General features: G+C 41.3%; 1 protein-coding gene across 2 annotated transcripts in view; it reads left to right on the forward strand.

Annotated features, from left to right (window-relative positions):
• oxnad1 (oxidoreductase NAD-binding domain containing 1) overlaps positions 1-15,777 on the forward strand; it is an 84,270-nt gene that overhangs the window by 42,008 nt on the left and 26,485 nt on the right. For both annotated transcript variants that reach the window (XM_068011778.1, XM_068011786.1), the window contains exons 4-5: positions 1,757-1,898; positions 15,272-15,514. In XM_068011778.1, coding sequence (XP_067867879.1) covers positions 1,757-1,898; positions 15,272-15,514 — 385 coding nt within the window. The remainder of the gene's footprint in view (positions 1-1,756; positions 1,899-15,271; positions 15,515-15,777) is intronic.

Raw genomic sequence — 15,777 nt, forward strand, 5'->3', positions numbered from 1 at the left:
CAATTTTAAGATTTTTGCTGTACATCTCCACAGACATTTTCCTTTTATCAATGTTCCTCCTTTAACTTTCAGAATTGCTTTTGCTAGAATAATATGAAAAAAATTAGTACAAACTGGCCTCCACATGCAAAAAATGGTCAGACACCAGCTCCCTAATAGGTCACAAAGGCAATTTTATTTCAGCACAGTACCACTGGAAATAGTGGGAAGACTAAAGCCATTGTCATAAGTTCCTGCCACAAACTCTGTTTCCTAGCATCCGATTCCACTTCTCCCCCAACAACTGTCTGATTCTGATCCAGACCATTTGCAGTTTACCCTGAGATGAGCTTCCAGCTACATATCCGTTCCATCACCAAGACTGCCTACTTCTACCTCTATAACATCGCCCGACTCTGCCCCGTCTCCGTTTGTCTGCTGCTGAATGCCTTTGTAACCTCTAGACTTGACTATTTCAGTGCTCTCCTGGCAGGCCTCCCATCTTTCACCCTCCATACACTTGATGTCATCCAAAACCCTGCTGCCTGTATCCTAACTCGCATCAAGCCTTGTACCGTCAACGCCTCAATTTAAAAATTCTCATCCTTGATTTCAAATCTCTTCATGGCCTCACTGCTCCCTATGTCTGAAACCTCCTTCAGCCTTACAACCCTTTCAGACCCCTGCGCTCCTCCATTTCTGGCCTCTTGAGCATCCTCTAATTGAGCATTCTAATCACTCCACCTTTGGCACTGTGTCTTCAATTGCCTCGACCCTAAGATCTGGAATTCCCTCCCAAGTCTCCCTGCCTCTCTACCCCTGCCCTCCTTTTAAGTCGCTCTTTAAAGCCAGCCTCTTTGGCCAAGCTTTTGGTCATCAATCCGAATATCTCCTTATGTGACTCATGGTCAAATTTTGTTTGATTTTCCTGTGAAGTGCCTTGGGATATTTTACCACATTAAAGACTCTATGTAAATGGAAGTTGTTGTTACGCCGGTCTTCTCGCACAAATAATCAGACACTAGCTCCCAAATCACCAAATATAATTTTGTTTCTGCACATACCTGTCCAAATAGCACTATCCAGGTTGCAAGACCAACCAGCAATGTTAGAAAAGAGCACAGAAACTTATGCACATGCACAAATTGAATCAGCCATGATCATAATGAATGGCGGAGCAGGCTCGAAGGGCCAAATGGCCTACTCCTGCACCTATTTTCGATGTTTCTATGAATGCGGTGCTAAATCATGAAGTTGATTTAACTGAAAAATCTGGTATTTTTGAATTAGATTTATTTTTGCTAAACTGACTAATTTGTAAGCTTCTCTGCTGAACCATCCCTGCTCTTGTTTGAGTGGAATATGAAAAATATTTCATGCAAAACTGATCTGCACTACCTCATTTTTATATGTTATAGTACAGTACTATCTGAGGAGTAGTATAAAGTGACGTTACGGAGTTAAGCTGGCTGCTTACCTGCTGAAATACTGTTTAGGTGTTGGGAGACATTGAGAGCAACTCATTTTAAGCTTTCAGCATAGAGTAGCTGTTTCAGAAATGGAAATTACCAAGGCTGTGTCAGTGTTATTGGTGACATCTGTGTTGCAAAATAATTGTAACTGGCTTAAATGTCAAAGTACCACTTTCAGAAACATTCCACCACAAATCAAACTCTTTTAGTCAGTTGATGCCTATATGGTGTTTTATATATACTTCTTGTCTAATGGTGAAATCTTTTAATTTAAAACGTGGTTGTACTTTTGTTTTCATTTGAAGGGTAGATTTCTTTATCCCTGGCACATCTAAAGTTGGTGGTTTTTCTATCTGTTCAAGTCCGGGATTATTGGAGAGGGAAAGTGTATTAGAATTGGCAGTAAAATACAGCAAGCATCCTCCTGCACACTGGATCCATACTCAGGTAACCAAAGCAGTTTCTTAATTTCCCAATGGTTTCAAAAGAAGTAATCCAACATCAGTAAATGAAAACCAATTGTCAATGCAGTGTTCAGTGATGTAATTGTTTTTATTAGAACATATGTTATTTTAAAAAATGCAGTATTGCTAAATGATGGCAGAGCTTTTTCTAACAATGACCACTGCAATTGCTAGTTTTAAGACTACATTTACATCACTGAAAGTAGTCATCTGATCGTTGCTTATCTAGCTTTTGTTTTTTTAATTTATTTATTACAGGATGTGGGTATCTCTGGCAAGATCAGCATTTATTGCCCACCACTAATGGTCTTTGAGAAGGTGATAATCAGTTGCTTTCTTGAACTACTGCAGGTCGTGAGGTGCCAAACAAGCAGGTTGCTTAGTGCTGGATGATGACGAACGTCTTGTGTATTATTGGAACTGCACTCATCCAGGGAAGTAGAATCATAGAATGGTTACAGCACAAAAGAGGTCATTCGGCCACACAGGTCTGTGCCAGCTCTCTGCAAGAGCAATTTAGCTAGTCCCACTCTCCTGCTCTTTCCACGTAGCCCTGCAGTTTTTTCCCTTCAAGTGCCTATCCAATTCCCTTTTGAAAGCCGCAATTGAATCTGCCTCCTCCACCCTCTCAGGCGGTGCAGTCCAGATATTAACCACTCGCAAAGTAAAAAAAGGTTTCTCCTCATGTTGCCTTTGGTCTTTTTGCCAATCGTGTTAAATCGATGTTCTCTGGTTCTCGACCCTTCTGCCATTGGGAACAGTTTCTCTCTATCTACTCTGTCTAGACCCCGCTCAGGATTTGGAACATCTCTATCAAATCTCCTCTCTACTTTCTTTTCTCTAAGGAGAACAACCCCAGCTTCTCCAACCTATCTACATAACTGAAGTCTCTCATCCCTGGACCCATTCTTGTAAATCTTTTCTGCCCCTTCTAAAGCCTTCACATCTTTCCTACAGTGTGGTGCCCAGAATTGAATACAATACTCCCAGTTGAGGTCTGACCAGTGTTTTATAAAAGTTCATCATCATTTCCTTGCTTTCGTACTCGATGCCTCTATTTATAAAGCCGAGGATCCTGGATACCTTTTTAACCACTTTCTCAATCTACCTTGCCACCTTCAACGATTTGTGCACATATACCCCTAGCTGTCTCTGTTCCTGCGCCCTCTTTAGAATTGTACCCTTTATTTTATATTGCCTCTCCTCATTTTTCCGACCAAAATGTATTACTTCACTCTTCTCTGCATTAAATTTCATCTACCATGTGTCTACCCATTCCACCAGCTTGTCTATGGCCTCTTGAAGTCAATCACTATCCTTCTCACAGTTCACAGTACTTGTAAGTTTTGTGTCATCTACAAATTTTGAAATTGTGTCTTGTACACCCAAGTGTATGTCATTAATATATATGAAGAGAAGCCATGGTCCCAGTACCAATTCTTGGGGAACCCCACTGAAAACCTTCCTCCAGTCCGAAAAACAACCATTCATCACTACTGTCTGTTTCCTGTCACTCAGCCAATTTCATATCCATGCTGTAACTATCCCTTTTATTCCATGGGCTTCACCTTTCCTGACAAGCCTATTATGTGGCACTTCATCTGATTCCTTTTGGAAATCCTGTGCACCACATCAACCACAATACCCTCATCAACTCTCTGTGTTACCTCATCAAAAAACTTGTTAGTTGCACACAATTTGCCTTTAACAAATTTGTGCTGGCTTTCCTTAATTAATCCACACTTGTTCAAGTGACAGTTAATTTTATCCCAGATTATTGTTTCTACAAACTTTCCCACCACCGAGGTAAAATTGACTCGCCTGTAGTTGCTGGGCACATCCTTACACCCTTTTTTGAACAAGGATGTTAGCGTTCTCAATTGGGGTGAGGCCAATTTTACTAAACTGAGGAATGATGTAGCGAAAGTGGACTGGAAACAGTTATTTGAAGGTAAATCAGTGTCACAACAGTGGGAGGCATTCAAAGGGGAGATTCAAGGGGTTCAGAGAAAACATGTTCCCACAAAGAAAAAGGGTGAGGCAGCCAAATCTAGAGCCCCATGGATGCCAAGGAGCCTACAGAGTAAGATAAGGCAGAAAAGGAAGGCTTATGTCCGACACCAAGAATTCAATACTACAGAAAGCCAAGAGGAGTATAGAAAGTGGAGGAGTGAAATCAAAAAGGAAATTAGGAAAGCAAAGAGAGGGCATGAAAGAATATTGGCAAGCAAAATCAAGGTGAACCCTTGATTCATAATGTTTTATCAATACATTAAGAGTAAGAAGATAACTAAGGAACGAGTAGGGACCATAAAAGACCAAAAAGGTAACCTATGTGTAGGGGCGGAAGATATTGGTATGGTTCTTAATGAATACTTTGCTTCTGTCTTCACAAAAGAGGGGGACGATGCAGATATTGTAGTTAAGGAGGAAGAGTGTGAAGTATTGGATGTGATAAACATGGGGGGAGAGGAAGTATTAATAGGATTAGCATCCTTGAAAGTTGATAAATCACCAGAGCCAGATGAAATGTATCCCAGGCTGTTAAAAGAAGCAAGAGAGGAAATAGCAGAGGGTCTGACCATCATTTTCCATTCCTCACTGGATGCAGGTGTGGTGCTGGACGATTGGAAAACAGCTAATGTTGTACCTCTGTTTAAAAAGGGAGTGAGGGATAGACTGAATAATTATAGGCCAGTCAGTCTAACCTCGGTAGTGGGCAAATTATTGAAATCTATTCTGAGAGACAGGATAAACTGTCACTCAGGCACAGGTTAATCAATGATGGTCAGCATGGATTTGTTAGGGGAAAATCTTGTTTGACCAACTTGATCGAATTTTTTGAAGAAGTAACTAGGAAGTTAGATGAGGGTAGTGCAGTTGATGTGGTCTACATGAATTTTAGCAAGGCTTTTGACAAGGTCCCACGTGGCAAACTGTTTAAAAAAAAAAAAAATATCCCATGGGATCCGGGGAAATACAGCAAGGTGGATACAAAATTGGCTCAGTGGCAGGAAACAAAGGGTAATTGTTGACTGGTGTTTTAGTGACTGGAGGGCTGATTCCAGTGGACTCAGTACTGGGTCCCCCTGCTTTTTGTGGTATATATTACCAATTTGGACGTAAATGTAAGGGGCATAATCAAGAAGTTTGCAGATGATACAAAGATTGGCTGTGTGATAGCTAGCGAGACGATAGCTTTAGGCTGCAGGAAGATATTGATGGTCTGGTCAGATGGGCAGAAAAGTGGCAAATGGAATTCAACTTGGAGAAGTGTGAAGTGATGCATTTGGGGAGGTCAAACAAGGCAAAGGAATACATGATTAATGGGAAAATACTGAGAATTGTAGAGGAAGAAGTGAGGGACCTTGGAGTGAATGTTCACAGATCCCTGAAGGTAGCAGGACAGATTGATAAGGTGGTTAAGAAGGCATATGGAATCCTTTCCGTTAGCGAGGTATAGAATACAAGAGCAGGGAGGTTATGCTGAGACAAAAAGTGCTGAAAAAGCTCAGCAGGTCTGGCAGCATATGTGGAGAGGGAAGCAAAGTTAGCACTTCAGGTCTGTGACCTTTCATTAGAACTGGTGTTCTGATGAAAGGTCACAGACCTGAAATGTTAACTTTGCTTCTCTCTCCACAGATGCTGACAGACATGCTGAGTTTTACCAGCATTTTTTGTTTTTTCAGATTTCCAGCATCTGCAGTATTTTGCTTTTATTTTAGAGGTTATGCTAGAACTGTATAAATCATTGGTTAGGACACAACTTGAGTACTGTGTGCAGTTCTGGTCGCCTCATTACAGAAAGAATGTAATTGCACTAGAGAGGGTACAGAGGAGATTTATGAGGATGTTGCCGGCACTGGAAAAATGCAACTATGAGGAAAGGTTGGTTAGGATGAGGTTGTTCTCCTTGGAATAGAGAAGGCTGAGCAGAGATCTGATTGAAATGTACAAAATTTTGAGGGGGCTGGATAGAGTGGAGGTGAAGGGTCTATTCACCTCAGCAGAGAGGTCAGTGACGAGGGGACGTAGATTTAAAGTGATTGGTAGAAAAATTAGAGGGGAGATGAGGAAAAACTTTTTCACCCAGAGGGTGGTGGGGGTTTAGAACTCACTGCCTGAAAAGGTAGTTGAGGCAGAGACCCTCAACTCATTCAAAAGGAGTCTGGATATGCACCTCAAGTGTTGTAATCTGCAGGGCTATGGACCAAATGATGGAAGGTGGGATTCGAGTAGGTGGATCGTTTTTCGGCTGGCACAGACACGATGGGCCAAGTGGCCTCTTTCTGTGCCTTAAACGTTCTATGATGTAACATCTGCAATTCTCCGGTGCTCTGGCACCAACCCCACCTGCTTCTAAGGAGGTTTGGAAGATTAAGGCCTGTGCCTCTGCAATTTTCACCCTTAACCTCCCTCAGCATGCTCAGATGCATCCCATTCGGTCCTGATTGTTAAATTCCTGAAAGCTTGGTGTGGAAGGATAATGCTGGAGCCTATCTTTACTGAGTTTCACATTTATTGTACAGAGTAAAAGGATTACAAACATGTAGCTCCTCACTCAAAAACCTCCCCCAGTCTCAGCAAGTGTCTGTTTATAAGTGCTCAAGTAAGACCCCAATTAACACCCTCCACCTGCATGTAATTAAACAATTTGACACACATTTAACAGATTAACACTGGTGATATATCAACTTTAAGTACAGCCAGCTTTTCTAGCACCTCCTCTCCATCTTTAGACATTGTGTCTCAACTGCCTCCTCTTTCGCTGTGACTTTGGCAGCATCTTCTCATTTGGTACCTCAGTCATCCCTTCTTCCATTGGTAGATCCCTTTTTTGGTCCTTAATCAGTCCCAGCCCTCCTTGTACTACCTTTCTTATATTTGTTTATATGCCTGTTGGATTCCCTTTTATGTTAGCTGCCAATCTCTTATACTCTGACTGTGTTCCTCTTATTTCCTTTTTCCCTTCCCCCTGACCTTGCTATATTTCGCCTGGTTCTCAATTGTATTATCAACCTGACAACTGTCATATGCACCCTTTTTCTGCTTCATCTTATTCTCTATCTCTTTTGGCATCCAGCGAGCTCTGGCTTTGGTTGCCTTACCTTTTACCCCTCATGGGAATGTACCTTGATTGTACCCAAACTATCTCCTCTTTAAAGGAGGCCCATTATTCCATTACAGTTTTAGCTGTCAATCTTTGATTCCAACTTATCTGGGACAGATCTGTTCTCAACCCACTGAAATTGGCTCTTCTCTAATTAAGTATTTTTATTCTGGCTTGCTCCTTGTCCGTTTTTATAGCTAATCTAATCCTTATGATACCAAATAGGGTTGGTAACCTGGCTTGATGGTGATGGTGGAGTAAAGGATATCCCAGGCCATGAGGTTACACATTGTGGTGGAATACAATTCTGCTGCCAATGGCCCAAAGTACCTCATGGGTGCTCACTTTTGAGTTGCTAGATCTGTTCTGCACTTATCCCGTTTAGCAAGACTGAGGATGTCCTCAATGTGAAGATGGGACTTCATCTCCACAAGGACTGTACCATGGTCACTCCTACCATGGACAGATACATCTGCGACAGACAGATTGGTGAGGACAAGGTCAAGGTTTTTCCTCCTTTGGCTCTTTCACGACCTTCTAGAGGCCCAATCTGGTAGCTGTGTCCTTCAGGAATTGGCCAACTCAATACCGAGCGATTCTTGGTGATGGACATTGAAAACAGGGTATCTTCAGTGCTCTTGCTACTCTTGGTGCTTCTTTCCAATGGTGTTCAACGTTCATCAGCTGAGGGACGGCAATAGGTGGCAATCAGGAAGTTTCCTTGCCCAGGTTTGAAATTTCATGGTGTCCAGAGTCAATGTTAATGACTCCCAGGACCACTCCCTCCTGACTCTATATGACTGTGCAGTTACCTCTGGTGGGTCTGTCCTGCCAGTGGTAATGGAGGAATCTGGGATGTAGGCTGCCAGGTATGATTCTATGAGCATTCATATTCAGTCTGCTGTTTGACTAATCTGTGGAAAAGTTCCACATACAAGTTTGGTTCTAGTCCCCAGATGGTAGTGAGGAGGACTTTGCAGGGTCGACTTGGATGAGCCTTTGTTATTCGGAATCCAATGCCTATATCAAGGCCAGGTGATCCATCCTGTTTTATTCTACTTATACTTTTTTTGTAGTGGCTTGCTGGACCAATTCCGAGGGCAGTCAACCACATGGCTATGGTTCTGGAGGCACATAGGCCAGAGCGAGTATGATCCCTAAAGGACATTTAGTAAACTAGTTGGGTTTGTTTGACAATATGATCGCTTCATGGCTACCATTACTAATACTATTCCAGATTTTTTAAATAAATCAAATTCTCAAACTGCCTGGGTGGGATTTGAACTTGCTTCTACAGACTATTAATTCAGGCCTCTGGCATAATAGTCCAGTGACATATCCACTATGCTATCATAGTGTTTATTTAGCATAATAAAAAAAAATCTCAATTCTGTGATAAGTAATTGGAATAATTTCTTCCTCTGTATGCATTTCATTTCCAGAGGTAGCGGCACAATGGTATACAGTCAGGAGGGAGTTGCCTGGAGTCCTTTAACGTTGACTCTGACCCCATGAAGTCTTATGCCATCAGGTCAAATATGGCAGAAGTGCTGAATGGATGATCCATCTCGGTCTCCTCCTGAGGTCCCCAGCATCACAGATGCCAGTCTTCAGCCAATTTGATTGACTCCACATGATATCAAGAAATGGCTGAAGGCACTGAATACTGCAAAGGCTATGTATGGTCCCTGGCAACATTCCAGCAATAGTACTGAAGACTTGTGCTCCAGAACTAGCTGTGCTCCTAGACAAACTATGCCAGTACAGCTACAACATGGCATCTACCTGACAATGTGGAAAATTGCCCAGGTATGACCTTTACACAGAAAGCAAGACAAATCCAACCCGGCCAATTACCGTCCCATCTGTCTAGTCTGATCATCAGCAAAGTGATGGACGGTGTCATTGACAGTGCTATCAAGCAGCACTTACTCAGCAATAACCTGCTCACTGACACTCAGTTTGGGTTCTGCCAGGGCCACTCAGTTCCAGAGCTCATTGGTCCAAACATGGACAAACAAGCTGAACTCAAGAGGTGAGGTGAGAGTGACTGCCCTTGACATCAAGGCAGCATTTGACCAAGTGTGGCATCAAGAAGACCTAACAAAACTGGAGTCAATGGAAATCAGGGAAAACTCTCCGCTGATTGGAGTCATACCTAGCACAAAGGAAAATGGTTGTGGTTGTTGGAATTGAATCATCTCAGTCCCAGGACATCACAGCAGGAGTTCCTCAGGGTAGTGTCCGAGGCCCAACCATCTTCAGTTGCTTCATCAATAACCTTTCCTGCATCGTGAGGTCAGAAGTGGGGATGCTCACTGATGATTGCACAATGTTCACCATTGGCGGTGACTCACACTGAAGCAGTCCGTGTCCATATGCAGCAAGACCTGGACAACATTCAGGCTTGGGCTGAAAAATAGCAAGTTACATTCATGCCACTCAAGTGCCAGGCAATGACCATTTCCAACAAAAGAGAACCTAACCATCTCCCCTTGACATTCAATGGTATTACCATTGCTGAATCCCCGACTATCAACATCCTGGGGATTACCATTGACCAGAGACTGAACTGGACCAGCCATGTAAGTACTGTGGCTACAAAAGCAGGTCAGAGGGTAGGAATTCTGCACTGAGTAACACTCCTCCTGACTCCGAAAAGCTCGTCCATCATCTACAAGGTACGTCAGGAGTGTAATGGAATACTTGCCACTTGCCTGGATGGGTGCAGCTCCAAACACTCGGGAAGTTTGACATCATCTAGGACAAAGCAACCCGCTTGATTGGCACCCCATCCACCACCTTCAACATTCGCTCCCTTCACTGTGCACAGTGGCAGCAATGTGTAGCATCTACATGCTGCGCTGCAGCAATTCGCCAAGTCTCCTTCAACAGCACCTTTGAAACCCACAACCTCTTGCACCTAGTAGGACATGGGCAGCATATGCATGGAAGCACCACCACCTGCAAGTTCCCCTCCAAGCCACACACCATCCTGACTTGGATCTATATCGCTGTATCTTCGCTGTCGCTGGGCCAAAATCCTGGAACTCCCTAACAGCACTGTGGGTGTACTTACACCACATGGACTGCAGTGCTTCAAAAAGGCAGCTCACCACCACCTTTTCAAGGGTAATTAGGGAAGGGCAATAAATGCCGGCCTAGCCAGCAACTCCGACATCCCATGGAAAGAATTTAAAAAAAATCATATTTGTGTTGCGATAAGGAATTGAAATATAAAAAATGGCTTTTCTCTGTTTTATAATAAATTTGAAAGGTGTTTTCATTTTTAATTGTATCAAATTACTGACCTAAATATTGATACATTCCCTCATCTACATGTGAGGAAAATGCTTTTTGGTCTTTGATTCCAGATCTAATTTGGGCTTTCAAGTCAGTGAGTTAGCACACATGTTAGCAGAGAATATTGAAGTGTGAAGGATGCTTATTCAGCAGTCCTCAGATTTTTTTCTTATATGAATAAATTGAATACATAATGGGGAAACTGAGGAGCACCTTTGTGAGGAGAATCTTTGAAGTAAATTTTCTGTATTCTATTTTCCCATTACTGGGACTCTAGGTATACTGGAATAACAATTGTATTTAGTGAAAGTACTTTCACTAAACAGCTCTGTCTAATAGTACCACGAATTCTATTGCTTATTTGAAATTAATTGTAGCTTACATTTAAGCTGAAAGCAAGCAGAAGAATGTAAATGGTGTGAGTTATTATACATTTTTTTGTTTGAATTCAGAAGTAATAATCCACATAATGGTGACTTCCAGGTTGTGATCAGTACACATTCCACTACCACTAGCTGGTGCTACAACACTGCCAGAATGCAACTGGTTTATACAGAAATCAATAATGCAAGACAAAAATTCAGGCTTTTTAATTCTACGAATTGCTTTTTGTTTCAGAAATAATGTAGTTTCAATTGGGAATTGTATATATTGTAGAAAATTAATGAAGTATTTCCGTAGTCGATGCCATTGCAATAAAGTGCTTCAGTTTTCCTTTGTGCTCAGATGAGCTGACATGCAAGTTCAAACTTTTGTAGTCAACATATGTGTTATACATTCCTCATTGTTCCAGGACTAGAGCTTCTGCATTTGCTTTAGACATTAGAGATGATTTTGCTGTGTTCTGTGCAGCTTTCAAATGTTTGCCCTTCACTGTCATATGCCAAAGTGGACCCCATGAATTTGAAAAAAATTCCACTTGTACTGAACTCATAATGAAGAGAACTGATCTATTAAGCTTATCCTACATATTGTACAGTTTTAGTGAAGTAAAACTTTTATCAAACTCTTCAGTGAGCAACTTAGTGTATTAAGGTATGTCAGTTTCCTGGTATGTATCAAGTTCTCCCATTGCTTTAAGATTTTGATGCTCAGATTAAATTTCAACAGTCACCCGAAGTTATCACGCTGAGTTTCTCCAGTTAGTAGCTGGGCTTAAAGATCAGGAAGAGCCCATATTCAAACCGTTCTGTGCTGAGCTAACTAGTCTGAGCTATTATGGTGATAGGGTGCTACAGTTGACCTCTGCCCCAGATGCCAATCCACATCAATCCAGCAAGCCTTATATTTATATGAACAGAGCACAAGGGCAGGATTGGGCTCGGCTGTGATCGCCTTCGAAGTCTAATCGCTTGCTGGCATTCACTGTTCAGCTTCTCACATGAACGATTACCACCAGAGAAAGGTCCTGTAGGGCTACCGTAGAAACGTACCTCAGCACAGTCAGCACCTTCCTTGGGGGGAGTAATTGGCAAGCGGGGGTTGGGGAGGGGGGGGGAATCGATCTGCAATTGCCCTCCAGTCAAAAAGATGAGTAAAGTTGAAGGTAGCTGTTTAGCTTATCTAGCCTATTTTATAGAACTCTACAATCCCCCTGCAGCATGTGTTTCTTGGATAAGTCCAGAGTTTTTGCATCTACCACCTACCCAGAAGATGTTAGTTCAGCTCTCGAAAGCAGTAAGTTGTTTTAAAAATCCTACTTAACTATATTTTATTTTATCATAGAAAATTGAAGACTTCAAATTTAATACCAATTAAAGAAGCAGCTGATGCACATAATTTTTTTAAAATTCAAAATTCTGGTTAGTACAACAGCAAATACTTGTGTTCTGATTCGTTAGAGAGAAGGAGGAGGAGAGGTGACTTAATAGAGACATATAAGATAATCAGAGGGTTAGATAGGGTGGGTAGTGAGAGTCTTTTTCCTCGGATGGTGATGGCAAACACGAGGGGACATAGCTTTAAGTTGAAGGGTGATAGATATAGGACAGATGTCAGAGGTAGTTTCTTTACTCAGAGTAGTAGGGGCGTGGAAGGCCCTGCCTGCAACAGTAGTAGACTCGCCAACTTTAAGGGCATTTAAGTGGTCATTGGATAGACATATGGATGAAAATGGAATAGTGTAGGTCAGATGGTTTCACAGGTCGGCGCAACATCGAGGGCCGAAGGGCCTGTACTGCGCTGTTATGTTCTATGATACCTATGTATATTTAATTTCTGTTTATTACTTATCTGTCCTTCAGACTCAGTCGTCAATGAATCCACCTTAGGAAGTTTGCTTCTCTGCTTTATTTCCTACAATTCTTGCTCTATAGAACTGGGTTAATATCCTTGGTCATTGCGTGAGTAGTTGTGTAGCTGTTAAGCCACTTGAGAGATATATATTATACAGACGAGTGCTGATTTTCGCTGTAGCATGAAGGGCATTCTATTGAACAAACAAATTAGAAACCTGGAAAAGTACTCTTCTGCCTTTGGGGAAAAAAAAGCAGAAACATTCTCAGTGGCCTTTATCATAAGACAATTGTAGAAGCACCAATAGTAGAAATTGGATATATATTCTGGGGTAGAGTTTCCGCTTTGTGCGCAGCGATTCTGGTGAAAATTATGCCCAAAATTGCACCCCGTTTTGAAAAGTGTTTTCCCCCTTGTGTTTCTTCTCGATTCATTTGCATACCGCCAAAGGTAAAATCCGCCATGAACCCATCTGTGCAATCGAGCAGTGTCTTAAAACATATTCCTTGACATATTTAAGAGTGGCAAATTGGTCAAGTTTGACTAACCCAAAATGGATTTAACACAAAATGGGCGGCACAGTGGTTAGCACCGCAGCCTCACTGCTCCAGCAACCCGGGTTCAATTTTGGGTACTGCCTGTGCAGAGTTTGCAATTTCTCCCTGTGACCGCATGGGTTTCTGCCGGGTGCTCCGGTTTCCTCCCACAGCCAAAGACTTGCAGGTTGATAGGTAAATTGGCCATTGTAAATTGCCCCTAGTGTAGGTAGGTGGTAGGAGAATTGAGGGGATGTGGTAGGAATATGGGATTAATGTAGGGATTAGTATAAATGGGTGGTTGATGGTCGGCACAGACTCGGTTGGCCAAAGGGCCTGTTTCAGTGCTGTATCTCTAAATAAATAAGTAAAATAAAATAAACATTTTAAATCCATGACAATCTGAGTAACCTGATTTTAAATTTACTGGAAAAAAATTTTTTAAGCCATAACTATTTTCTAGTTTGGGGGTACAGTGGTCAGTTGGTTAATAAATTTTTAAAAAATCATTTAAAACCATTGAAAATGTACCTATTAATGTTCGTGCATCCATAAGTTCCTGCTTAATTTTTCGAGCTTCCTCAAAGGCCAGCAAATGGGCACAATTAGCAGAAGCTCCCAACAGTGTTTAGTTCACCATATGGGTTGTGAATGTTTCTCGAGTCTTTTTTTAATTAGCGCTAAAGATCATGGAAACTCTCAAGTTCTGCTCAATGCAATTTGCACTTAAAATTCCTCGGTCTTTTGTCTTGGTTAAGCCTATATCAGGGGTATTGCGCTGAGAAAGCACGCACAGTCAAGTGGAGGCTTCGGACTGTTATCAGCCTCAAGAAGGCAACCATCACAAGGCAAACCTTATATTCCACCCTTAGTCTTTACAAATAGCACAGCTAACTGCTATGACTCAAATCAGCTATTTAGAAATTCACTCACTGATTAGGAAGTATAAGTATATACGAAGGATGTACATCCACATGAATGAATTTGGAGTCAGCATGGACCCATCTTGACAAACAGCTACTTTATTCAGACATAAAATAATAAGCTTCTGAAGAATGTGAGCTGAGAAACAGCAAGTGCTTCTGTAGTGTGCAGAAGAAGAAATACAAAAACACTTTGAAAACAGTCTTGAGGCATGTATCGTTCCCATTAATAAATGGGAAGCCATGGATATGCCATCCTAAAGCACCTTCCTGCATGTTGGTGTGTCTCAGTTCAAGAATGCCTGTCCAAGTTAAATTTCAAAATCCCACAATACTTATTGAAACTGAGTGAGTTAAAGCAGACCATGCTAAACTGAGACCATTCCAAAACAATCTATGGTTCCCACATTAGGATGATCAATCACTAGATGATGTTTGGTCAGACCTGAAAAACTTTACGATCCTGTTATGCTCAATAGCATATAAGAGAGGGGGAGAAAAAACAAAGTTTTGACCGAGTTTAAACCTTGGTGGTCATATTAACATGTGAACAGCCAAATTGTAATTGTGTTTTTGCTGTGTTGGCCTTGATTGTGTTTATTGGGCAAACTGTACTTTCAAAAACAGAAGCGTACAGTTGATGTAGCCATTAAATGGTCATGATAGAAAACTATGTGAAATGTGCTCTGACAACTTCAAAGTGGTAAAAAAAATCTATTGGATTCCCCATTTAAATAGAAAAATAATGTGCTTGTGAAGTTCTGTTTGATTATATCAGAACTCAATTCTGTTACTATTGAGGGATCCTCAAATAAGTCAGTTTAACGCATTCACATCATTTCTATTCAGTACACCTATTTTAGGAACAAAATTAACACAGTAGAATCTATCAAAATGGGATGCTCTTGAAAGCACGATGAATTTTAGTGGAATTTATTCAAAGTTCTTGCATCATATTTCAAATTAAACAATGTTCAAGAGGCAGACAATTATTGAATTATCAATATTGTGATGTATAGTGACATTTAGTTCAGCTGCAGAGGAAGTTCCATAGAAATCTATTGACCTTTTTTTGCCTAACAAAAAGATATTTATGTCTGATTTCTCACTTCATTTGAGGAAACAAAATGTACCTTTAGGGGGCAACAATTATTCAGGAGGTACTTTGAGTCTTAATTCTTTCCCAGAAAATGCCATTTTATTTCTAAAAATTCTGTTCCTAACAAAAACTTCTCATTTTCTTCCTTAGTGTGACGTTGGTTCAGAAGTAACTCTTCGTGTAGGCGGTGATTTCTTCTTTGATCCTCAACCTTCTGACTCTCCAGTGGACCTGTTGTTAGTTGCAGGCGGAGTGGGCATTAATCCCTTGTATTCGATACTCTTGCACGTAGCTGATCTCCACAGATTCCAAGGAAGCAAGCATTGTAAATACAAACCGAGATCAGTACAGCTGTACTTCAGTGCCAAAAATACAGATGAGCTTCTTTTCAAGGTTAGCTTAACGTTTACTTTTTTACATTTTTAAAAACCACGCAACCGATCTGTAGCTGGACACAAGATCAATGATGGATGGATGCTGTTGCTCTACAAACCACTTTAGGGCAGAATTTGGACTAGATTTTATTACAATGTACAATGTAATTTAGCAGCATATTAAACTGGTGGCTTAACCTTAATTTTCCTAGCCTTGAGCTGGAAGCATTGTGCTGCATTGGAATTTTAATGTTTCCTTTAGTGCTCCGCTTTCAGAATTAT

Source organism: Heterodontus francisci, chromosome 2, assembly GCF_036365525.1.
Source record: "Heterodontus francisci isolate sHetFra1 chromosome 2, sHetFra1.hap1, whole genome shotgun sequence".
Taxonomy (NCBI): Eukaryota; Metazoa; Chordata; class Chondrichthyes; order Heterodontiformes; family Heterodontidae; genus Heterodontus; species Heterodontus francisci.